This window comes from Chroicocephalus ridibundus, chromosome 17, assembly GCF_963924245.1.
Source record: "Chroicocephalus ridibundus chromosome 17, bChrRid1.1, whole genome shotgun sequence".
NCBI classification, from domain to species: Eukaryota; Metazoa; Chordata; class Aves; order Charadriiformes; family Laridae; genus Chroicocephalus; species Chroicocephalus ridibundus.
In genome coordinates, this window is record NC_086300.1 from 7,732,147 (window position 1) to 7,757,728 (window position 25,582).

Sequence of the window (25,582 nt, forward strand, 5' to 3'; positions counted from 1 at the left end):
TTTAAGGGAAGCACAAGACATCAAAGAAAAGATAGAAAAAGGGTGAGAGGAAGACCGGAAAGGTAAATATTGTCTGTGTTTTCAGAGACACCAGGTTGGCGTCTTCACATCTGTACTTGCAGGGAGAGTCAGAGATGGTCAGCTGCTTTTAAAAAAAATGGCATGAAGTCTGATCCTCTGTCCAGCACCATGTTCTGAGTTCCAAGGGGTCCTTACGGGGAGCCGTTGTCAGCATGTTTAGCAGGGGGGGCATCTGCTGCCACAGTAGCGGCTGGAAATGCAGGAAAGGTCACAGCAGCCAGAGTTGATGGGCACTCCATCACAGCTGAGGATGCTGCCAACGGCAGCAGAGGTGGAGGATCCCACAACGGTGTTCTGTGGGAAGGAGCTGAGGATGGGGCCAGGCAGGGTGACCACCACGGGGGAGGGCTCAATGACGACGGTGGAGTTCTGGCACTGCCTGACACAGGGCTCATTGCAGCTGTTGGCCAGTGGGGTGGGGCCACAGGGCCGGCAGGGTTGGCACGGCTGGCACTGGTCGTAGCAGGACATGTCTTGGGTTCAGAGGTGCGCCTGCGAGACAACCAAGTGAGGAAGCAAAACAACGGGTTGTATGAGGAACAGCCTGTCACAGCACCATGAGAGAGAGAAAGAACATGCAGGGCTGGGAGACGGAGGCTGTGCCAAGAATGTGAGGACTTCTTGGCCTCATTCTGACAGGGCCCAAAAAGAGCCACCAGCTCCTACGCAGCTACTGCCTGGACCCTGAGTCCAGAAGCCACCTCAGCAGAGTCCCAGCCTCCCTCCATGTCTAACCTTCTCCCTGCTTCCCCCTCCCATGACAAGCAGCCCCATGAGCTGGCAGAGAACAAAGCTGGTATCAGCTGAGAGGTCAGCTGAAGTGAGACCCCCTTTTAGAGACAGTGGAAAAGAAGGTTCTTCAGACTCACCTGACTCCCAAGGAGAAGGAGGCAAGAGAAGTGGATGAGAGAGTGAGGAGCTGGGCTGGCTTTTATCATGCACCTTAACTGCCCCAGGCTGCCAGAGGCATCCTTTGCAGAGGTGATTCTTTGCTGACAAGCTCATCTTGAATGCAAAACATCCCGAGCAATGCTATGAGCTATGTTTTGGCTTCCTGGATTGCTGTCTTTCCATTTCCTGCTTTATGCCAGGCACACTCCCCAGTGGAGGCATCTTTTACATGACAGGATGAGAGGCCCAAGCATTTCCAGTGCAAAACACATCAGTGTGGGCAGAGTACTCATTTTTACATGCTGCAAGATTCAAGTAAAGGTCACTTGAGTCAGAGTAAACAGCTAGCTTAGACTGCACACACACAAATCTAGACCTCTAGGCATCTAGAGTTAATGGAAAAGACTCAAGATGTGCAATGAGAGGCTGTCTACACTGTCCAGGGCAACTACAGAGGTGTTGGACTTTAAAGAAACATCTTGTGCAAGTCCTTCTTCCAAGTGTTCAGAATGGCTGAGGGAAGACTGATCTGCACTTGGTGGGAGCTGGACATGCAGCTGAGAGTAACATACCCAGCTTGATTCCATTCGCCCACAGAAAAGCCCTTTCCCTGCTATACATCTGTCCCAGAGTACCATGGACACAGAAATGGGTTTTAGCCATGGGATGGAGGTGCTTGTAGGCTCTGGTAGGGCAGCTTGTGGGTTCTCTTCAAATCACATGATGAAGCAAACCACACACATGTGACCAGGTAGGAAGGCCCTACTGTGAGCTTATGCTAGCTGAGGAGTTCAGAGGCCACCATTGGTCAATTGCAGGATCAGTGTCTCCAGAAAAATTATTCATCCCATTTACCATGGACATCTGCTCTGCGATGGCATAAGTCCCATGTGTGAGCTGCTGTCTCTTCACTGACTGTGGGAAGAGTCTGTAGAGTCTGTTAAAGCAGGTCCAAAGGAGGGCCATAAGAAATCGTAGAAGGATTGGAACACCTCTCCTGTGAAGAAAGGCTGAGAGAGGTGAGGCTGTTCAGCCTGGAGAGAAGAATGGTCCAGGGAGACCTTCTTGAGGGCTTTCAAAGGGGGCTTATAAGAAAGAGAGAGAAAGAAGTTGTGCCACGGCCTGTAATGAAAGGACAAGGGTCAACGGCTTAAAACCAAAAGAGGGTAGATTTAGATTAGATATAGGTAAAAATTTTTTTATGGTGAGGGTGGTGAGACACTGGAAGAAGTTGCCCAGAGATGGTGTGAAAGCCCAGTCATTGAAAGTATTCAAGGTCATGCTGGATGCATCTCTGAGAAACCTGATCTAGTGACAGATGTCCCTGTGCACGGCAGGGGGATGGGACTAGATGGTCTTTCATGGTCCCTTCCAACCCAAACCATTCTATGATACTATGATTCTATGAATTACGCTGGTAACAAAGATGACTCTGTGAGGTCCTTCTCGCCAGGACAGTGAGTTTGGGCTGAGAGAGTCTCTACACGAAGATGTCTTTGGAATCTGAGTTGGTCCCACAAGGCTGGAAGGATATACCCCTTGAAAGGATCTTGATCCATGTCACTCACAACCCTTAAATTACCTATATTTACTAAGACTGAGATGCAAAGCATGGCACTGGAATCAGAAGAGAATCCTTCTGGCTTGAGAGCTCATTTGGGCAGCATGCATGGCAGGATGCAGCAGCACTCATTAGGTTTGTCTTCTGTCCACAGAGGACCCTCTTGGAAGAGTGAGGTCAAGTGGTAAGAACTAGAATGTGTTTGGCAATGTGAAGTAAGACTGTCTTTGCAAATGCCTGCTAAACTGGGAAGAAGGAATTTGAAGTAGGTATGGAGTGGGAGGTCTAGCACAGACTGAAGAGCAGTGATGTCACAAGGTGCGTAGGGGATACTGGCAGGGGAGGCTCTCAGTACCCAGAGGTGGTGGGCACTCCATCACAGCTGAGGGTACTGCCAACAGCAGCGGAGGTGGAGGATCCCACAACTGTGTTCTGTGGGAAGGAGTTGAGGATGGGGCAGGGCAGGGTCACCTCCACAGCAGGGGGCTCAATGACAATGGTGGAGTTCTGGCACTGCCTGACAGAGGGCTCATTGCAGCTGTTGGCCAGCGGGATTGGGCCACAGAGTCGGCAGGCCAGGCACTCGTTGTAGCAGGACATGTCTCTGGGCTGGATGAGCACCTGGTAGAGAGGAGAGGAAGGAAGCAGAGCACAAGGGTGGGTGAGGAGCAGCCTGGTTACCCTGTCACAAAGACCCAAGGCCACTGCTGAGTAGGGAGCTGGAAGCTGGGCCAGAAGCCACATGCTCTTCATTGCCCTAGAAAGAGCAGCCTGACCGAAGGAGGCTCTCTCGTAACTAATAAACTAAAACCTACCACAGTCGAGTCTCAGCCTCTCTCTAAGCAGACCTTCTCCACACTTCTCTCTCCTATGACAAGATGCTCCAAGCCACAGCAAAGGACATAGCCACTATCAGCTGAGATGTCTATCAAGGACAGATCTCACTTTGGAAATGAGGAGAAGGGGCTTCAAACTCACCTGGTCCCCAAGGAGAAGGAGGCCAGAGAAATGGATGAGAGACCAGGGACTTGGGCTGCATTTTACATGTGCCCTCCATTGCCGCAGCAGCAGAGGCACCCTTTGCAGAGGTAACAATTTTTGCACACACTCATCTTGAATGCAAAAAAATCACAGCTAATGATATGGGCTGTGCTTTCATTTCCTGCACTGCTGTCTTTTCATTTCCACATTTGTGCCATGACCATTCCCCAGTGAAGGCTGCTTCTTAGTGCTGGCACTAAAGGCCCCAGGATTTATAGGGCAGGAATGCAGCAGTGCAGGCAGAGTCAGCTCAAGTGCTGGACACATCCAGTGCAGGCAAGTGACATCAGCCTGGATCACTCTTGGGGATTATTTGAAGCTTTGTCCTCAGGAAGAAGCTCAAGCCATTCTCAGGTAGAAGCCCAAGGGTTACTATATATGAGGATGTGCCATGTCCAGTCTATCTCTCTCCGTCCCTCCTCAGCACACCCCAATGGTCACTGTTTGCCTTCCCAGGTGTGTGCGTTGTGCTGCTAGATTTTGACCTCATCCTCCCTAACACTGCCCTCAGGAAAAAACTGTGGCCGGTTTTGACTCGACCCTAGTCTATGCAGTCTGTGAGAACACAAATAATGCCGTAGGCATGCCCTTCCCCAGAACACTCAAGCTCTGCTGCTGTTGTGCCCACATGTCCTCAGCAGAAGCCACGGTTGATTGTGTTCCTACGTATGTTTTTGTCTAGTGTGGTTTTCTGAGCAGCTGTGTTTGTATGAATGCACATGGGAGCACAAATTTCTGCATGATTCCATGCCAGTGTGCCTGAGCCTGTGTGTATGTGTCCTTGTGTGTCACTCATCAAGAGGGCATGTGTTGGTTATGGCAGGGATACTGTCCACTGCCCTGTCCATGAGCACCACAGAGCAGCATGTTCCCAGGATTAGAAGGAGCCCGAGTGCAGCTGAGCGGTGATGGCACCAGCCTGCTGGAGATCCGCCCAGGGGAGAGGTACTGAAATGCAGCCCCGGCCTTCTGAGATCTCCTTCTTCTGCCTCTCCACAGCTGACACTCTGCTGCTGCCCATTTCATGCCACAACAAGGATGGTTTCACTCCAACCCTGATCCTTAGTTGAAATCAGTGTGACAATATTAGGAGTGCCTCAGCATGGCTGGCAGTCCCTGCTCCCTGCCTTTCCAGGCGAGGACACAGCCTCTCTCCCCAGTGCTACAGAGTTCAAAGGATGGGGATTGCTTTCTGGGCAAGGAGAAAGGCTGAGGAATGCTGCCTACCTTGTGCTGGCCTTTGCTGGGTGCATGTTTCCAATGCAGTGTCTGTGGTGCCTGGGGTGGGACACAGCCCTCTCTCATGTCCATGTCAATATCAAATGGGCTTGTGCAGCACATTGACCTGGTGCCATGTCAGGCAGGGGCTGAGACCTTGGATCAAACAGGTCCTGAATGAAAGGAACATGAAGCCTGACATCGCTGTGCTGTGAGTGGAAGGACAGACCCTGTGGCTTGCGCAGGAAAGCCAAAGAACTGATGACAGCTTTGATGTTCTTGACCAGAATGTTCATGCCCCCTACTGGAATCTCAGTCTGAGTGCCCAGCAACTGTCCCTGGGAGGCAAGGGACATGTGATTCAAGACCGAATCCCACAAAGCCAGCTGCTTTCCCACAGGGATGTCCAGAACTGACCTCTTCCTGACAAGGGCTGTCTGTGGTGTTTAAAGTTCTTGAGCTCATCTCCCCTCCTGAATTCTCTGTCTACCTGGACTCAGGTCCAACTTGGAGACAGGTTTCCCTCCTTCTCTATCGTGACTTTGGTGACATCATTTTCAGGAAGCTCTGCTGGGACAGATCAGCCAGGGCACGTTCCCCTCTCTGTGGAGCTGCTTCTGAGCTGAGGCTGTAGTGTATCTGAGGGCAAAGCTCATTGCTTTCTCATGAGGTAACAGGCACTGTGGACAAGGAAAAGGCAAGGGATGTGTGTAGCTAGAGTTTAGCAAGACCTTTGTCAGTCTCTCTCACACTTCCATTATGACCAAATTCATAGAATCATAGAATCTTCATGGTTGGAAAGGACCTTTGAGATCATCGAGTCCAGCCATACACACACAAAAAAAAAAAAGAAAAAAAAAACCAACAAAGTAAACCCCTACAATCTCTGTCACTAGAGCATGCCCTGAAGTGCCAAATGTACACATTTCTTAAACACCTCTAGGGATGGTGACTCAACCACCTCCCTGGGCAGGCTGTTCCAGTGCCTGACCACTCTTTCAGTAAAGTCATTCTTCCTAATATCTAATCTAAACCTCCCCTGCCGCAACTTCAGACCATTTCCTCTGGTCCTGTCATTATTCACCTGGCAGAAGAGGCCAACACCCACCTCTCTACAACCTCCTTCCAGGTAGCTGTAGAGGGCAATGAGGTCTCCTTTCAGTCTCCTCTTCTTCAAGCTAAACATGCCTAGCTCCCTCAGCCTCTCCTCATATGCCCTGGTCTCCAGACCCCTCACCAGCCTGGTACCTCTCCTCTGGACACAATCCAGCACTTCTATGTCCCTCTTGTACAGAGGGGCCCAGAACTGAACACAGCACTCGAGGTGAGGCCTCACCAGTGCCCAGTACAGAGGCACCATCACTTCCCTACTCCTGCTGGCCATGATATTCCTGATAGAAGCCAGAATGCTGTTGGCCTTCTTGGCCACCTGGGCACACTGCTGGCTCATGTGAAGCTGGCCGTCCACCAGCACCCCCACGTCCTTTTCTGCTGGGCAGCTTTCTAGCCACTCTTCCACAAGCCTGTAGCGTTGCTTGGGGTTGTTGTGACCAAAATGCAGGACCCAGCACTTGGCCTTATTAACCCTCGTACAGTTGGCCTTGGCCCATCGATCCAGCCTGTCCAGGTCCCTCTGTAGAGCCTTCCTACCCTCAAGCAGATCAACACTCCCACCTAGTTTGGTGTCATCTGCAAACTTACTGAGGGTGCACTCAATTTCCTCATCCAGATCATTGATAAAGATATTAAACAAAACTGGCCCCAAAACTGAGCCGTGAGGGACACCACTGGTGACCGGCCACCAAGAGGATTTCGCCCCATTAATCACAACTCTCTGGGCATGGCCATCCAGCCAGTTTTTAACGCAGCGAAGAGTACACTTGTCTGTGCCATGATTCGCCAACTTCTCCAGGAGAATGCTGTGGGGGACGGTGTCAAAGGCCTTACCAAAGTCCAGATAGACAATGTCCACAGCCTTCCCCGCATCCAGAAGGCAGGTCACGTGGTCATAGAAAGAGATCAGGTTAGTTAAGCAGGACTCCTCTTTCCTAAACCCATGCTGGCTGGCCCTGAGATTCATCCCCAAATTGGAGATGAATGGGTTCAGTGAGAGGATGATAAGGCGGGTGGAAATTGGCCGGACTAGCAGGCACAAAGAATTGTTACCAGTGGTGCAAAGCCTAACTGGAAGACATATACTACTGGGGTCTTTCAGGGATCAGCAGTAGGAGCAATACTCCAATGTTTTCATGAACACAATGAGTAGTGGGAAGGTTGGTACTTCCTGTAAGTTTGGGGATGACACCAAACCACAGGGAAAATCATAGAATTATAAAACGGTTTGGGTTAGAAGGGACCTTAAAGATCATGTATTTCCATCTAGTTCCCGTGTCATGGGCAGGGATGCCTCCCACCAGACCAGGCTGCTCAAAGCCCCATCCAGCCTGGTCTTGAACACTTCCAGGAACGGGGCATCCACAACTTCCCTGGGCAATATGTTCCAGTGCCTCACCACACTCACAGTCGATAATTTCTTCCTAATATCTAATCTAAATCTCCCCTCTTCCAGTTTAAAACCTTTACCACTTGTCCTATCATTACACTCCCTGATAAAGAGTCCCTCCCCATCTTTCCTGTAGGCCCCCTTTAACTACTGGAAGTCTGTTGTAAGGTCTCCCAAGAGGCTTCTCTTCTCCAGGTTGAACAACCCGAACTCTCTCAGCCTGTCCTCATATGAGAGGTGCTCCAGCCCTCTGATCATCTTTGTGGCGCTCCGCTGGACCCATTCCAATAGGCCTATGCCCTTCTTGTACTGAGGACTCCAGAGCTGAACACAGTACTCCAGATGAGGGTCTCACCAGTGTGTAATAGAGGGGCAGAATCACTTCCTTCAGCCTGCTGGCCATGCTTCTTTTGATGCAGCCCAGGATGCAGTTGGCTTTCTGGGCTACAAGTGCACATTGCTGGCTCTTGTTGAGCATCTCATCCAGCAGCAGCCCCAAGCCCAAGTCCTTCTCTGTCTGCTTTCAAGCGTTCTCCACCCAACCAGTATTTGTGCCTGGGATTGCCACAACCCAAGTGCAGGACTTTGCACCTGTACCTGGTTGAACTTCACGAGGTTCGCATGGGGACACCTCTCAAGCTTGTCCAGGTCCCTCTGGATGGTATCCCTCCCTCCAGTGTGTTGACACTGTGGTACGCTGATCTATGTTAGCCAGACTGTTCCCAGCAGGTCCAGGAAGTACCTGTTCCAAGAAAACTGAGAAGGTGGCCTAGACTGTGGAAGTCCACTGCTACAGGAGTAGAGGCAATGAAGAGCTGCTGAAACGTGGGGATTTGTAGTTCAGTAACAGGCTAAAAGAAGTAATGAGAAAAGGAATATGTTTCTCAGTGAGCTTGTGCAGTCCGCAGCAAGGTATTCAAGGCTGAGCTGAACATGGCTTTCATCAATCTGATCTAATGGGAGGCTGTTCTAAGGTGCAGGGTGATCTAGATGACCTCTGGAGGTCCCTTCTTACCTACAGCCTGACTCTGTGATAGCCTCCCTGCCCCCCGGCCTTCCCCCGTTCTCCCTGACCCACCCATGGGCACATTTGTCCTTGCACTCCCTCTGCCCCAAAACCACTTTTAGGCCTTAGGCTCTGACTGCAGAATGGCAGCTCTCACTCCCAGCCGCAGGAAGTGAGTGGCTGCTGGTTCCAGCCCCTGGGCTTGGAGAGAGCTCTGGGAAGCTGGTCCATGTGCTGGGCCAAGGCCCCGCTGCTGTGCCAGGCTGCAGCTGGTGCTGTGCAGGCTTCTTCTTGCTGGAGGATGGGGAGAGTCCGTTTCCCAGCTGGGCAAAGTGGTGCTTGTGCGGAGCCCCTGAGTGCTTGGAGCCTGGGCGAGTCCGAGGAGAGGAGAGGAGAGGAGAGGAGAGGAGAGGAGAGGAGAGGAGAGGAGAGGAGAGGAGAGGAGAGGAGAGGAGAGGAGAGGAGAGGAGAGGAGAGGAGAGGAGAGGAGAGGAGAGGAGAGGAGAGGAGGTGGTGTGGCCAGAGCAGGGAGTCGGGGCTGGCGGGGGGCAGCAAGGTGCAGGCAGCGAAGCGGCGGGATGTGGCCGTGCTGGGATGCAGGGCTGGCGGGGCTGGTGGCGCTGCTGCTGGGTGCGTGGGGCTGGCGGCGGTGGATGGGGCCGGGGCTGTGCCCGGTGGGTGCCGCAGGGAGCCCAGCGCCAACTCTTCCCTCCCCTTCTTCTGCCTCTCTTTACCACTCCTGACTCTCTACCATCTTTTGTGCCACTTCCCAACCCTCCGACTCCCCTCTTCCTCTTCTCCCTCTTTCTTCACCACCTCTGTCAGTACGAGCCTCCTGGCATGTATGCCTCATTTTCATGCACCCTCTCCTTCCCCTGTGCATTCTGCTGTTCTTGTTGCTTTCAAGATAGCCCTCTCTCCTTCACTGTAACAACCTCTGCTCCCTCTCTGCTCTTTATCCACCCACCCACCCATCTTCTGGTCCATCTATCCATGCGTCTACCATCTCTAACCCCTCTTCCTACTCCCCGAGACCCCTCTCTCACCTTTCCCTCTGCTTCCTTAATATCCATAACCACAAATTGACTTTTCTGCACCGTGCCATTATTCCATATATCCTCTGATCTCCCTGTGCTTTCAGCATTTATTCTTCTCAATTCAACCCTTCATCCTTCACTGTAACACATCCAGCTCTTCTGTCTCCTTTTCTTCTCTCCACCAATGCATCAATCCATCCATCCATCCCTCCCTCCACCTGGCTTTCATTCTATCTCTGTATGCATCCATTACAAAGTCCCTTGCGGACTTGTCCCATTGCTCCACAAACCCACACCAGCATCACTCTCGATGACCACATTGTCCCCATTTGTTCCAGTCCAGCTCTATCCACATGCCACTCTTTCTGACGATTTTTCTGGGAAAAAGAGCCATCAGAGCTGGGTGCTCTTAGGTGATCTTTGGCCTTTTCTTATCCTTTCTCAGCAGTGGCTGTGGGAAGAGACCAGGTGAAGCAGGAGCCGTCGGCAGAGACCAGCAAGGGCACTGCCATCAGCATCAACTGCTCACACCCCAATAAAAAGACCAGAGTTCATCTACTGGTACTGTCAGCTCCCAGGGCGAGGCCCCGCACTGCTCCTGAGCACTCTCAAAGACTCCAAAGAGCTGCGGGACCCGCCGGGGCGGCTGTGGGTGTCGGCAGACCGCCGCTCCAGCGCCCTGTGGCTCGCACGGCCCCGGCGCGGGGACGCGGCAGTGTATTACTGTGCCGTGGGTCTCCCACGGGGAGAGGAGCCGGGGCTGCGGCCGGGCAGGAACCGGCGCGGGCGGGGCCGGGCGTGTGTGTCGGGGCCGGGGGGACAGCCCCGGGCGGGCCCGCCAGGGGGCGCTGCCGCTCCGCCCGCCGGGGCCGCCTTGCCCCAACCGGCCACAACCGGCCCCTCGCCTCGGGCCTCTTCCCCCGCCTCACCGGCCCTGGCAGCGGCAACCCCGCACTCCCAGCGGGACGCACACAGAAATCCCCCGCCACACTGCCCCCGCCGCCTGGGCAGGAATGGCGCCCGGAGCGCTGGCCGTGTCCGGCGGGGCCCGGCAAGGAGCGATGGCAGCCGCCGGCCCCGCTGGCGCCCGGCCAGGAGCAGCGTCTTTCTGCTCCGCACAGGGCGGTGGGCAGCAGGAATCCTCCTGCCCACGGGCAGACGCCCAGCCCTCGCTCCTGCCGCACGGACTGCCCACTGCTGACATGGAACATACAGGGCCTCTTCTCGGCCTTTTGACTTTCCCCACGAGGATGACGAGGGAACCCTGAGCAGCTGCTTTCCTCTGCTCTGCAGCCACGGGGACTCCAGAGCAGAGTTGCCAATGCCAAATGGTCCTTAGAAAAGGACAATCAGAAAGGGTTTCACACTTGCTTTATTAAAGCTCAGATATGCATTGAAAAACTGAGTCCTCCAGCTCCAGAATTTCACACACCTGCCCAAATGCTCCTGCTGGCGTTACAAAGTCATTGCATGGGGTCAGGAGTTCAAGCTCCTCCGTGGCAGGAGAAAGGGGTGTTGAGGTCAGAGGCACCTTCAAGCGCTCCCCACAGGTGCTTAGTGGTGAGACCAGGAGCTTGTTTGACAGGATTCAGGACCTTTGCAGTTGGGGCCCAGGAGGCAGGGTAAACACTTGACCTGGACAGACTGAGCGCAGTCTCAAGGCATGCCAGGTTCCTCCTTGAGGAGTGAGTCAGAATGGGATTTGCTGAGTTGCCCTAAGGGGCTGGAGGTCTGAGGGGAGTAAGAGCTGGCAGGAGGCCTGTGGCAAGAGACTATGGGCTCCAGCCAGTCCCTGTGTGACTGGAGTTCCACACAGAACTCTGTGTGGCTCGAGCAGCTGACAGAGCCTCAAACTCATGGGCAGAGGCTTCTGAGTCACACAGGGAAGGATCAGCCCTGCTCTCTGTCCCAACTGGACTTGATAACTGTGTTCCCAGGGATCTCCTGGCAGGTGACAAACAAGGCAGAGCAACAGGCATGGCCAGGCCAGCACATGCATCTGATACATGGTCACATGGGATTGGCCCCTCTTATTGCTGTCTCTGTCTTCCCATGCTTGCTCCTGGCCAAATTGCCTTGATCCTTCCCTTTCCCTGTCTCTGCTGCTTCTCCGAAACATCCCATGTCTTCCACAAACTAGAAAAAAAAATTTCCACTTCACAGAATCATAGAACGTGTTGGGTTGGAAGGGATCTTTGAAGGTCATCTAGTCCAACCCCCCTGCAGGAAGCGGGGACATCTTCAACTAGATCAGGTTGCTCAGAGCCTCATCAAGCCTGGCCTTGAATGTCTCCAGGGATGGGGCCTCCACCACTGCTCTGGGCAACCAGTTCCAGTGTCTCACCACCCTCATTGTAAAGAACTTCTTCCTCATGTCAAATCTAAACCTACCCTGCTCTAGCTTAAAACCATTGCCCTTTGTCCTATTGCTACATGCCCTTGCAAAGAGTCTCTCCCCAGCTTTCTTGTAGGCCCCCTTCAGGTACTGGAAGGCCGCTATAAGGTCTCCCCGGAGCCTTCTCTTCTCCAGGCTGAAAAACCCCAAATCTCTCAACCTGTCTTCATAGGAGACGTGCTCCAGCCATTGGATCATCTTTGTTTCCCTCCTCTGGATCTGCTCCCACAGGTCCATGTCCTTCTTGTGCTGAGGGTTCCAGAGCTGGAAGTGGAATCCCATAAGGTGTTTGATCCCCCTGAAGGTGGAAACATCCCTGAGTTTATAAGATGATCCTCTCTTCTCACCCTTCTGGAGGGTGTCGTCTTCAGGCAAAGGGGCAGACCGTTATACCTGAAGGGATGGGCAGTAGATGTCTGTGAAGCAGAGGGCTGTGCTGGATGTCCTCCAGCCAGAGAGAGGTTGTCTGACTCTGGGTGGGATGGTTACAGCAGGTGCTGTTCCCAGAGACATTTCCCTTGAAGGGCTTCATCCATGGCCTAGGGAGAAGGGAGAGAATACTCCTGTGGCAAAAGAGACACAGATACTGTTCCTGGGTGTGTCTTGTCTGTTCCTGGTTCTACCTCTTTTCAGACACTACGGAGGAACAGAGACCACATGAGTGGCTACAAATGGGTCTTTCTTCAGGTGGTTGCAGGCCCCTGTCTCCGGCTGGGCACTGCATGGCAGGAGCAGGTCACCATGGACCCTGCTCCCATGCTGGGGCTGGTTGGGCTGGTTGTGACCTCCAGGAGGAGCAAAAAGCAGGAAAACAACCTGCAGCCTCCTAGACTAGAACTGGCCTTCTTCAGCGTTCAAAAGAGAAGCTTAAGAGAGACCTGTTCCTAAGACATGACTGGAGCATGAAAAGCCAGATGGAGCCAGACACTTCTTGAGCACAGTGACAGAGCGAAAGGCAATGGACATGATCTGGAACAGGGGAAATTCCTACTGAAAATTTGGAATTGTGGAGTTTTTTGATGATGAAGGCGCAGCATGGCTGTAGATAGATCCCACTAGGAATGGGTGTCTGCCTCCAGAGTCTTGACTAAAATACCATGAGCTGGAGATAGTACCAGAAGGTAAAAGGGGATAGAATGTGTGATGTTATGCCCCTTCAAATGCTGGGAACCCTGAGTTATGGAGCCTGAGGTGGAGATCGAGTTGGGACTTAGCGCATAGTGCAAATCCTGCCCATGCTGAGATTCATCTTAGGCATTGTCATCTCTGGAGTTTTCATGGCATTTCCTTAGAAATAAACCGCTCCCAATTTCTACTGTTCAGCAAAAGGGCATTTATATGAAAGCACAGTGCTTCACTCCTAGATCAAGACAAGGACGTGTTTGTGGCAGCGTTGCCAAGTTTGCCAAGTGATATATACAGCTCAGCACAGCACAGGTCTGGGCCTACTCAGGTCAGGTTAACTTAACGACAATGAGCGGTTGGTTCTCTCTGCCATGAGTGGTGCATGGGATCACTCTGGAGTTCCTGTGGCAAGGGGGTGGGAGTAGGGGTCCCCACCTGCAGTACCCCCACCCCTTCACATGCCCTTTCAGCTGTGGGTGCGGGGCTGCCCTATCCCCATCCCTCACAGTGCAGCACTCCAATGGGTGTCCCATGTGCTCCCTGGGAGCGCAGGTGACCCACTCATGCCTAGTTCTGTTCCCTCCTGGTCCCTTACACTTTACCCTAGTGTAGGAGTCTGTTGTCCTTGATATCTCTGGGTTTGTTGCATCTACACAGCAGTTCTGGAGCCAGGTTCCTTGCTCATACTGTGGGTTGTCCTACCAGAACTGGACACAGCCAGAAGCCCCGGGCTGCTGGATGGTTCCTGTCCTAACTGGGGAGGACTCCACTGTGAGCTCGCTGGAACAGAGCGAGTCCCTTTCCACGACTGGGACCCCCAGATTCCCCAGGAACTCTTCATGGGGAAATGCTGAGAATGCCACTGGCTGAGGGAGCCACAGGTGTTGCTGTTGGAGGAAGGAGAAACCCAGAACCTTTGCTCCCCCAACAGCGTTGTTTCCAGCAGCTCTGTTATCTCGGGTCTGGGAGGGGGTTTTCTGACTCTCTCTCACTCCACAAACAGGTGGGTTGGTCTCAACATGCAAGTCAGATCTCTCATCCTCACGGCCTTCCTGGGGCAACTGCTGGGTAAGTCCTGGCTTTCTATAAATGCATCCTTCTTCTCCCAAGGCTTGCCAGGTTGATCAGGATCATGCAGAGAACTACTCCTTAACTAGAAAAAAATGCTGGGAAATATTGACTCACATTTTTGGATTTCAACCTGTTCTCTCAAGATCCTCTTTCTTTTGGATATGAAAAGAAAGAAGAGAGATACCTGCTTTTCTCTCACCTTCATGCCTTTCTCTCTGACTTTCGCTCCTGATCCGCGTGCTGTCGCCATAGGAGATCTCAGCTCTCATTTTTGCATGAGAGCACTCTCACATTTTCCCTTTCCAATGCAAATTGGCAGAACTTGTCAACACTGCCTGGAGGACATTTATGCTCTCATCCCACTGGCATTACCAGGGCATCCCATTATGCCTCCTGGCTGGCACATGCCTGACATGCCTTCCAGTTTTCTCCTGTCTGTTTACACAACCAGGGCTGTTTACAGAGCTCCGAGCTGCTGCCCAAAACTCCTCTCCACCTGGATGTCCCCAGAACTCAGGATTTTCCTACAGGACAAGGGAGAGGCAACCTTCTCTGCCTGGGTCTTGCTTCCACTCCTGGTTTGTTTCCCAGAGCCCTTCCCTGCTGAGCTGCTGACCTTCGCTTTCTTCCAGGCACCATGGGCCAGGTCACTGTCACCCAGCAAGAAGGACAAGTCACAGTGAAGCAGGGAGACAACTTTCAAATAACATGAACCTACCAGACTTCCAGCTATTATGGCTTGGTCTGGTACCAGCAGAGGAAAGGCCAAGGTCCCCAGCTGGTCTGTTATCAGGCAACTGCTGTCCGCAAGCCCAGTGGCCGTCTCACCACCGTGCTGAACACCATGGAGAAATACAGCCTCCTGCAGCTGGAGGAAGTCGGGCTCTTTGACAGTGCCTTGTACCTCTGTGCAGTGCGTGACACCCCGGTGCAGGGAGCTTCCTTGGCTGTGGAAGAGCCCAGGGGATGGAGGAGATGTGTCTGTGCAAGGCTGAGGGTGGGGGAAGGGGCTGTCAGGTGTGCCCTTGCAGCGCTGCTTCCCCTGTACACGCAGGGGAAGTGCCCTCGGGGGTCCGTTCCACACATCAATTTATGCAACCATGGCCTTAAATATTCCCATACCACACTACATGAAGGCACACTCTTCGTATTGCCAATGCTTTGGACGTTCTGCTGTCTGATTAAACAGCACACACTTGAACCATTGCATTTATATATTAGCTATTTGTTTATCTTCACCACTATTAATAACCGCAGGCACATCCATCCTCCCTGACACCCACTGGGTTTGTCTTGTCTCAAGATGGAGACACCTTAAAGCTGGTTCCATTTTGTTATTTCCCTCTTGAACATTGGCCATGGCGGTTGATGTAAAGAGATGCTGTGCCTTTTCTTCTCCTAGGCAGATCCCAGCATGGGGCATCCATGGGTCTTCATTCCCCTGTTCTCGCTGGGGGCGTTAAACATTCTAGTGGGAGCTGGTCAGTTCCTCCACCTCATCTGCTGTGATGAACTGGCACTTTTGGTAGCAAGTGTCCTGGATCTGCTCAGTCACAAATGAGTGCCTGAGCACTGCTCTCTTCCCCCAGAGGGATTTTCTTTCCCTTTTGTCCCTGTGCATAGAGGTGGCTCCTCAAGGGAAACATCTCCATGAACAGTAGCTGCTGCAGAAGCTCCCCACACAGGGACAGGCATTGCCCCTCACTCTGCTGGGTTGAGGGAGACACTCAGCACAGCCCTCTGCTTTACAGACAGTCCCTCTCCAAGCTTCACATAGGCACACGTGTGACCTCTAAATGCCTTTGCTAGCCAGGGTCCTGTCCCCTGGGCAAGCACACGGTCTACCCTAGTACAACAGCACAGTCCAGGGAAAGGCTGCATTGCTGTTGACAACAGGAACATTGGGTGCCCCTGACGTGTAACTGTCATCATCCCCTTGGGAGCTGCAGGCTCCAGTCCCTGAGAAGGAAATGCCAGGCTACAGTGACTTGGGCCCACAGCAGGAGCCTGTAAGGTTTTACATTTCAGGTGCAATTGGGTAGGCTAGAGCAAGAAAGCAAGAGCAGGAAATAGGAATGAAGACGACCCCAGTCCAGGTCAGGCAGTGTGCACACCATGGGTTCAGGTGCTCATGGATGACTTTCACCACCTCATTGTCTGCTACAGGAGGAAAATGGCTGGGCACAAGCAAACCAGGACACGTGTGGGCTGTATGGAAGACACGTTTTTGATGCAGGCAATCCATGAACAGACTATGACAGAGGCTCTCTGTGATCTGCTACTCACAAATGAGGAAGAACTGTTGGATGATGTAAAGTTCAAGGTCAACCTTGCCTGCAGTGACCAGGAGACTGTGGAGTTTAAGATCCTCAGAGAACTGACCAAGACAAACAGGACAACTACTGCAATGGACTTCAGAAGAGCACATCTTGCAGTGGTAAGGAACCGACCGGCTTGGCAAGATGCCCTGGGAAACTTCCCCAAGGCAGGGAGGTCTCAGAGGAGCTGGCTAATCTTCACAGAGAGCCTCCTCAGAGCACAAGGATGGTCCTCTGCAAAGTGGATTTTAAAGCACAGCTGGAGTGGAAAATTGAGAGATGTGAAGGGAATCAAGAAAGGTATTTCTGGGCCTATTGGCAGCAACAGGATGGCTAAGTAGATTTGGGCTCATTACTTGGTAAGGAAGTGGATCTGGAGACAAATGACATGTACTCGATGTCTCTTTCTCCTCAGCTTTTACTGGTATGGCTTCTTCTCAGGGCTACCATATCCCTCACCCTCCCCACAGACTCTATGGGAATGAAGCAGCACCCACAGTAGAAGAATAAGGAATTAAGGAGCTCGTACTACCATTTGGACGTACACAAGTTCATGGGATCACTTGGGATGCATCCAAGGGCATTCAAGGAGCTGACTGGACAGTATCTACCCAGTCCCTGGAAGGAAGATGGAGACAATACTCTCAGGAACCTTCTCTACATGCATGAAAGGCAAGGAGGGGATTGGGAGCAGCTGACATGGTTTTACTGAGGACAAATGATGCCTCACCAACCTCATTGCTTTCCATGAGGAGTTGACAGGCACTGTGGGAAGGGTAGGGGCACTGCCTGGGGTGTACCTTAAGTTCATCAAGACCTTTGACATACCCTCATGGGTGCACACACATGCACACCGAGCTATGCACACTCACAGGCATGGACACGCACAAATATGTGTGCTGTTGGGGAATTTTTATTGTACCATTTGAGGCAAGTTAAACACTTGCCTATGCTTAGAGTTAAAAAAAAAAAAAAAAAAAAAACAACCAAAAAAAACCCCAACAAACGACAACCAAATGATCAATCTATTGGCCAGAGTCCTATCACCATAAGCAGTTCTACAAGGAATCTGCAAAGATGAGTCAGAAGCCAATTCCTTATATACACTGGCAGAAGCACAGGTGCCAACTGTCATAAGTGATCTCCCTAAGGGTGCCGTCGGGGTGTGGGGCCAGTCCCAGCTCTGTAAAGGGAATGGTGCCTCAGTGATCAGTATTCACAGGGCAGCAGAGTGTGGCACACCTGGGACAAGCCAGACTCCCCACAGGCTGCAAACAATGAGGCTGGGGCACCTGAAATTATAATAACTGATCCCAGTAAAAAAGGCACTCTGCCTCTTCAAAGCATTCCTTAAAAATGTCATTTATTAGTGCCAGGACTAGAAAGAAAGAGATGATAATATAGGTAACCTTACATCCCTCGAGACGCTGGGAACACTGAGCAGATCCCATTCACAGAAGCGTTGCTCCATTTTGGTCCGTTGAGTTTTAGAGCATTTTCTTCAAAGGAAACAGTTCCATTCATCATTTCAACTGTCAAATGCTACAACTCTGCCAGTTGTTTATTGCAGGTGAAAAACTACGAGCAGCTTTCCCATCCTTGTTTCTTAGGGTGGAAACCAAGGGGTTGAGCAGGGGAGTAAGAATGATGCAAAGAAGAGCCACTGCTCTGCCTAGCGACCCTTTGGAGGGGGCTCCCATGTACGTGGAGACACACGTGCCATAGAAACAGGCCACAGCAGTGAAATGGGAAGCACGGGTTGAGTCAGCTCAGTGCCTGCCTTCTGCACAGCAGAGCCACAGGATGATTCTTGCTCTGCACCTCTAGAGAATTGACGATGAAGTGGAAGCAGCAGAGGGTCACCTAACCAATACCGAACATGATGACATCCTTGTTGGCAGAAGTGCCAGCACAAGCCATGTCCAGGAGGAGGGGTGGCAGATGACTGAACTGGTGCATGTGCCTGGGTGCGCAGTAAACCAAGTGGGACGTGATCTTCTCATTCCCCTGCATGCTCTTTATGAGAGCAATTTGATCTCCCTCAGAAATACACCGTTTCACTGTCCCCATTTCTGTGCTGACTGCCCACAGTTCCCACAGGTTTAGCTCCAGTTTCCAGCCTCAATTCATTCAGCAGAATGAGTGACTTTTCCCTGCTGATGCCTCCAGGCCATGGCCCGAGATTTGGTGATGGAGGAAGGAGGTCACCCCAAAGCCTGTTCCCTGCATTACCACTCCTGCTATTCTGCGGAGCCAATCATCTTCTGGAACTCCACACCCACTACCCAACCACCCCAGCACAGCTCCGGCCATAGCAAGAGGAACACCCTTCCTCAAGAGCTCATAGGGCTGCTGCCCCCTCAGGGCCTCCTGCCTCTCTGGGCATCCATGAGCAGAGACAGAGCAGGGCAAGGCCTGATGCTCATTGGCAGCAGAACAGCCCGGGATGCCTTCCTCAGCTCCAAGGGATGGTTCCCAAAAGAGAAGCCCCTGCAAGCTGTCCCAACCTCCCACTCCTCTGAGAATGGAGACGGGTCTCCTTGTGCTCTCAATCCCTTCCATCCCTTCTCCTTTGGAAGCCAGGCAGTGTCCCTAGAGGGAAGGACCACGTGGACGCCAGGCTTGAATGCAACAGAACTTTAATGATTCAAAAGAGGGAAACAAAGTCATTCCACATGGAGGCCACCAATGCGTGGGGCCCCAAGGGCAGCTGTGAGTCTGCTGTCCTTGGCTATGGAGAAGTTCCCACATCATGTCTGTCATCCTGGCCCACAGAAGGAGATGAGACAGACAGTCCCTAGCAGGCTGGCATTAGGGGGACAAGGGGATCCAAAGCAAACAAGGAAAAGGGAGAGAAAGGCAAAGCCATTCTGCTGTGTTGAAAACAACATTCAAAAGATCAGTCCGCTGCCCAGCACCATGTTCTGAGTTCCTCAGGGAGTCTCTTCTTGGGGCTTTCCTATATTCTTATCAGAGGAGGGACCTTCTTCCACAGTAGCGGCTGGAAATGCCAGAGAGGTCACAGCACCCAGAGTTGATGGGCACTCCATCACAGCTGAGGATGCTGCCAACGGCAGCGGAGGTAGAGGATCCCACAATGGTGTTCTGTGGGAAGGAGCTGAGGATGGGGCCAGGCAGGGTCACCACCACGGGAGAGGGCTCGATGACAACGGTGGAGTTCTGGCACTGCCTGACACAGGGCTCATTGCAGCTGTTGGCCAGAGGTGTTGGGCCACAGGGCCGGCAGGGCAGGCACTGGTTGTAGCAGGACATGTCTCTAAGGGTAGAGGTGCACCTGGCAGAGAAGCAGGGAGGAAAGAGAGCACAAGGGTGGGTGAGGAGCAGCCTGGTTACCCTGTCACAAAGGGTCTAAGGCCACTACTGAGTGGAGAGATGGAAGCTGTGTTAAGGAGCCATATTGTTATCAATGGTCTACAAATTGGGGCCTGGCCCATGGAGGGTCTCATAATCTGTAAACCAGGGCCACCACAGCTACATCCCAGCTACTCTCTTTGCAGAACTTCCCCACACTTCCCTCTAGCATGACAGGGAGCTCCAGGACACAGAAAAGAAGAGAGGCAATACCAGCTGAGAGGTCCATCGAGGAGACATATCACTTTGGAAGAGGAGGAGAAGGAGCTTCAGACTCACCTGGTTCCCAAGGAGAAGGAGGCCAGAGAAGTGGAGGAGAGAGCAGGGACTTGGGCTGGCTTTTATACCTGCCCTTCATTGCCGCAGCACCAGAGGCATCCTTTGCGGAGGTAACAATTTTTGCACAAGCTCATCTTGAATGCAAACCATCACAGCTAATGATATGGGCTGTGCTTTGGTCTCCTGCACTGCTGCCTTTTAATTTCCAGAGTTGTACCATACCCATTCCTCAATCAAAGTTTCCTGTGATCACTGGGATGAAAGGCCCCAGGATTTCCAGGGCAGGAACGCAGCAGTGTAGGCAGAAGACTCAGTTCAAGTGCTGAGTGGGTCCAGAGGAGGCAAGTGACACCAGCCTGGGTCACTTCAGTGGGGCTGTTTGGTGTCGTTCTCTGGAAGAAGCTCCAGCCGTCCTCCGGTGGCAGCCCAAGTGCTCCCGCACATGAGGAAGTGACACTTCCATCTCTTTCGTTCCTTCCTCAGCTCACCCCGGTGGTCACTTGTTGTTGCCTCCCCAGGTGTGTGCGTTGTGCTGTTAGGTTTTTGACCCCATCCTGCCTAACACTGTCTTCAGGAAAAAACTGTGGCCTGTTTTGACTCGTCCCCACTCTGTGCAGTCTGTGAGTACACAAGTAAAGACATAGGAATGCCTGGGGCCTTGTCCTTTCCCAAATGCTCTAACCCTGCCACAGTTGTCCCCAGGTGTTGTCAGCAGGATCCACACCTGGGTGTGTTCCTGCATCTGTTCTTCTCATCTGTGCTTTACGAGCAGCTGTGTTAGCGTGGATGAATGTGGAATCACAAATTAGTGTATAATTTCATGGTGGCCTGCATGAGACCGTGTGTGCATGTGTGTCCCTGTGTGTCCCTCCTCAAGAAGCAATATGCTGCTCATGACAGGGACATTCTCCGTTGCTCTCTCCATGAGCACCAGAGAGCAGCAGATTCCCAGATTCAGAAGGCACCTGAGTGCAGCTGAGTGGTGATGGCACCAGCCTGCTGGAGATGTGTCCAGGGAAGAGGCACTGAAACGCAGCCCCTGCCTCCTGACACCTCCTTCTCCTGCCCCTCCAAAGCTTCTGCCAATTTCAGGCCACAAGAACAGTTTCCCTCCTGTTTGACTCCTTAGTTTAATTCATATTAGCAATATTGGGAGCTCCTCAGCATGGTTGGCAGTCCCCACTCCCTGCCTCTCCAGGCCAGGACACAGTTCTTTTCCCTAGTATTAGAGAGTTCAAAAGGATGGGGATTGCTTTCTGGGCAAGGAGAAAGGATGAGGGATCTTGTCCACCATGTGCTGGCCATCCCTGAGTGGATCTGCTTCCAAAGCACTATTGACTGTGTCTGGGATGGGACATAGCCCTCTCTCATGCCCAAGCCAATGCCAAACGTACTTGTGCTCTTCACAGGCGTGGTGCTGTGCCCGGCAGGGGCTGAGACCTTTTCCCAAACAGGTCCTGAATGAAAGGAACACAGAGTCTGATATCACTGCGCTGTGATTGGAAGAACAGACTCTGTGGATTTCATAGGAGAAGCCAAAGAACTGATGACAGCTTTGATGTTCATGCCCATAATGAACACTAGTGTCGGTGGTGTCTGGGGTGGGACACGGTCCTCTCTCATGTCCATGTCAATGCCAAATGGGCTTGTTCAGCACATTGACCTGATGCCATGTCAGGCAGGGGCTGAGACCTTGGATCAAACAGGTCCTGAATGAAAGGAACTTGAAGCCTGACATCGCTGTGCTGTGAGTGGAAGGACAGACCCTGTGGCTTGCACAGGGAAAGCCAAAGGGCTGACAACTGCTTTGGTCTTACAGCCTACAAGGACCTTCATGTCCCACACTGGAATCTCAGTCTGAGTGCCCAGCAACTGCCGCAGGAGGGTACAGACATTAGATTTGAGGCCACATCCACCAAAGCCTAGTGCTGTCCCACAGGGGTTTCCAAAAGGGACCCTCTTTCCGACACGGGGTGTCAAGGGTGTATGGAGTTCCTGAGCCCATCTCCCCTCCTGAATGTTTGTCTTCCTGGACTCAGGCCCAACCAGGAGACAGTGTAGCCAAGGCTTCCCCCTTCCCTTTCATGTACTTTGGTGAGCTCATTGCCAGGGAGCTCTGCTGGGACAGCTCAGCCAGGGATGACTTCCCTCTCTGTGGAGCTACTTCTGAACCAAGATTCTAGTGTAGTTGAGGGCAAAGCTCATTGCTTTCTTATTACCTTTTCAGGAGGTAACTGAGGCACTGTGGACGAGAAAAGGCAGTGGAGATGAGTATCTAGAGTATAGCAGGACCTCTGACAGCCTCTCCTGTCCTTTTTATGACCTAACTGGAGGTAATTTGGCTCAATAAGAGGATGGTAAGGTGAGAGTGGAATGTTGTTGCGGGCGGAGTGAATAACTTCACTTGTAAGAGAGTAGTGAAATGTTTATTAACATAAACCTGTGATTTAACAAAGTTAGTAGTGAATGCGACAGCGTTTTACGAGATTCGATGCCAAGGTACACTTGATTATTTACTGCATAGAGGACAGGGTCAGACAAGCTGTCAGGGAGACCCTCCTGTTGAGTCACGAGGTTCAGAAAGGACCCCCTTGCTTTCTAAACTCCTTCTCAGAGAGGAGTCTAGGTGCGGCTGGATCCAATCCTAGTCCCAGACTTGGTCAATGGTTTATGTCTAAAGGATTATATATGTGCAATCAATCCTTATATCACTTAGCTAAGATTTCAAAGTTTAGCATGCTATTAGTCACTTACTGAGAATCTGTTGCGGCAAGGAACCTCTCAGCCTCAAGGAGAAGAACCTTAAGCAAGCGTCCCCACTCAAGGGGAGGTCCTGTCATGCAGCCCGCTGCCGTGCAGAAGAGCTCAAAGGAGGGCTCTTGGGCTGTCCACTATTTATGGAGTAAGATAATTGACCTATAGTCATATTCTCATGGGAACAAGATATCTAGGTTCCCACTCCAGACAGTGTTTTGGTTATGTTGCCAGCCACCTCCCACAGTTCAAGTGCAACTCATAACAGCTCCTGCTGATGGACATGGCTTGAGCAGGAACTGGGGGGGGGAAAGGGGAGAGCACACCGCCACACTCCAGCCCGTGACTATAGTCAATTCATCTTACCTTCACAGAGTGGTGGTGCTGTCACCTCTTGCCTCTGTGCCATAAATAGTATGCTAATAGGTTTTGCATTTAGAGATTCATGGTAAGTAGACAGTGAAGCACTGCTATTTGTTATTTGTTAATTTGTATGTTTTGGGTGGTTGAAGTTGGGTATTTGTTTGGTCAAGTACCAAACTTTTATATACAACATAACTATAAGCAACAAACATATTAAAATTAGAACTAGCAAGATCACAACTGGGTGAAGCATACAATTAAAGAGTCCCTTTGCTGTTGGTGACCATCCAAGGAGAATTTCCCACCAATAGTGTTCTCCCTCCTTTTTCACTCTTTCAAAGACACGATGTATCTCCTCTGTATCATGCTGAACAGTGATTAAAGTTTTGTGTCCATTATTTCGAATTCGTTCTAGCAGCTGACACAGGTCATCATGCTGTCTTCACCAATGTAAGATTCATTCCGATAGGTGTAGTCAACAAATCTTGAATCAATGTATAATTAGATTGTAGCAACTGATAAGACATAACAGGAGCTAAATAATTGAAATCACATCCCATAATTTTAGTGAAATTACAAATACAAACATTTGAATGATTACTTTTATCTACAGTAACATTATCTACGAATATAGTATTACAAAGCGTTCTCATACAAACACATCCTTTTCTAACATATATAAGTACAGTTTCAGGATTTTCATCAAGGTGTATCTAAAAATGACAAACATTCTGTTCAGACAAACATCTTGGGCTTTGATGGTGTTACTCTCACAAATAAATCCTTGTTGTTCTCATACAACACAGACATTAACATCAACGGTCTGCCATTTGTTCCCATTCCATTGGGCCCACACTCTATGTTCTAATGGATAGAGTATAGTTCCATTGTGATTTAATCCTAGTGCAATGATTGGGTATATACCATACCACAGGTTAAAAGCAGCATTGCTGGGGTTTGGAATATTAACACAAACACAGCACTTCCTTTTGCCATCCTGCAAGCTGCTGTAAGAGAAAACAAAGACTTGTTTCGGTGGGGAGAGTCTGAACAGGTTACCCCATTAACAAGAAGGAAAAATCCACTGTGCACTAATTCTGTTTTACACCACTGCTATCGGTATCTTCCCAGGCACGTGGGCCACGAGGTTTAGTTAAGGTCATAGGCATAATACCTAAAATCCAGGCACATGCTTCCTCCAATATCCTAAAGTTCCCATTAATTGTTGTAACTCCTTCCTTGCTTGGGGCATTTGCAGCTCTTCAATTTTTCTTAAGGTATCCGGAAGAATCATAGCACTGCCTGCTATCCAGCAAGTACCTAAAATTTTTACTTCTTTACTTGGTCCCTGACATCTTCCAGGTGGAACCTCAGTTTCTGCTTTATTTAGTGCTTCCCCCACTGCTGCTACTGCTTCCCCCACTGTCTTAGGAGAAGTTCCTCCAATCAGAATATTAACTATATATTGGGACAGTTTTACACCTTGGGGGAGTGAGACTGTCTGCAAAAGTTCGGCAAGCGCAGCATGAGCAATTGTGGGTGAATGTTTATACCCCTGTGGGAGTCTGTTAAAGGTATATTGTATTCCCTCCCAAGTGAAAGCAAACTTCCTTTTATCCTCCTCCTTCAAGGGAACCATAAAGAACATATCCTTTACATCTAATGCCGCCATCCATGGGTGGGCAGCTGCTTGCAGAGTAGCTGTTAAAGTTGCAATGTTCGGTACAGCAGCCGTTAGCGGGGCTGTATTAGCATTTAGACGGCGGTAATCGACTGTTAAATGCCACCTCCCATCAGGTTTCCGAACTGGCCAGACAGGTGAGTTATACGGGGAGTGGGTTCTGAAAATAATTTGTCTTTTCTCTAAATCAGCTATGACTTCAGAAATGCCCTTTCGTGCCTCAGCAGAGATCGGGTACTGCGGTACATTTGTAATCTTTGACTCGGGGAGCGCAGGGGCTGAGCGGAGCACCCGCACTGCGGCTTCCTGGTTTCTGCACGAGTTAAGGTCAGTGCTTGAGCCGAAAGACCACACGCTGCCGTCCGGCAGACACCAGGTTCGGCCGTTTAAAATATCAAAACCTAAAATATTTTCATGATGAACTTTAATTGCAAAGCGAGTAGACGATATGCGCTTCTCGCCTGGGAGCCATAAACTAACCTTCGCAGTTTGACATACATCAGCTCCCCCGTTCACATCTGTAATTGTAACTCTTTGCCGTCCGGATCGCACGCCCAGCTTCTCGGCATCTTGTTGTGTTAGTATCGAAATTTGTGCCCCTGTATCTCTTAAAAACTTTACTAATTGTCTTCGAGGACCAACTGGAATTAATATGTATGGGCCATCATCACTTATCCACTGATAAGCCTCCACTTTCCGGACAGGCAGGCACAATTGCCTTCGGGACATTACTCGTTTTTTAACTTGGTGTCCTGCAATTCCTCCTTAAGAGGGAGAAAGGGATTATCCTCCTTTAGAGAAGTTGAAATACAGCCTCTGTTTCCACCGCTATCTCGTTTCAGGAATGCTTCAATCAGACTCAAGATAATATCAGTAGGCTGACCTT

The 25,582-nt window shown here is 51.2% G+C and overlaps 1 protein-coding gene and 1 pseudogene across 1 annotated transcript; both read right to left on the reverse strand.

The window, feature by feature from the left end:
- Positions 1-237: 237 nt before the first annotated feature.
- On the reverse strand, positions 238-4,827 carry LOC134524691 (feather keratin Cos1-1/Cos1-3/Cos2-1-like; annotated as a pseudogene).
- A 14,390-nt stretch (positions 4,828-19,217) lies between these two features.
- LOC134524692 (feather keratin Cos1-1/Cos1-3/Cos2-1-like) lies at positions 19,218-19,520 on the reverse strand. The gene has a single exon (XM_063354889.1). It carries the CDS (start codon positions 19,518-19,520, stop codon positions 19,218-19,220), a length of 303 nt encoding a protein of 100 aa, XP_063210959.1.
- Between the last annotated feature and the right edge of the window lie 6,062 nt (positions 19,521-25,582).

Coding starts and splice junctions, on each gene's coding strand:
- LOC134524692 (XM_063354889.1), bottom strand. CDS start 19,520: ATGTCCTGCTACAACCAGTGCCTGCCCTGCCGGCCCTGTGGCCCAACA.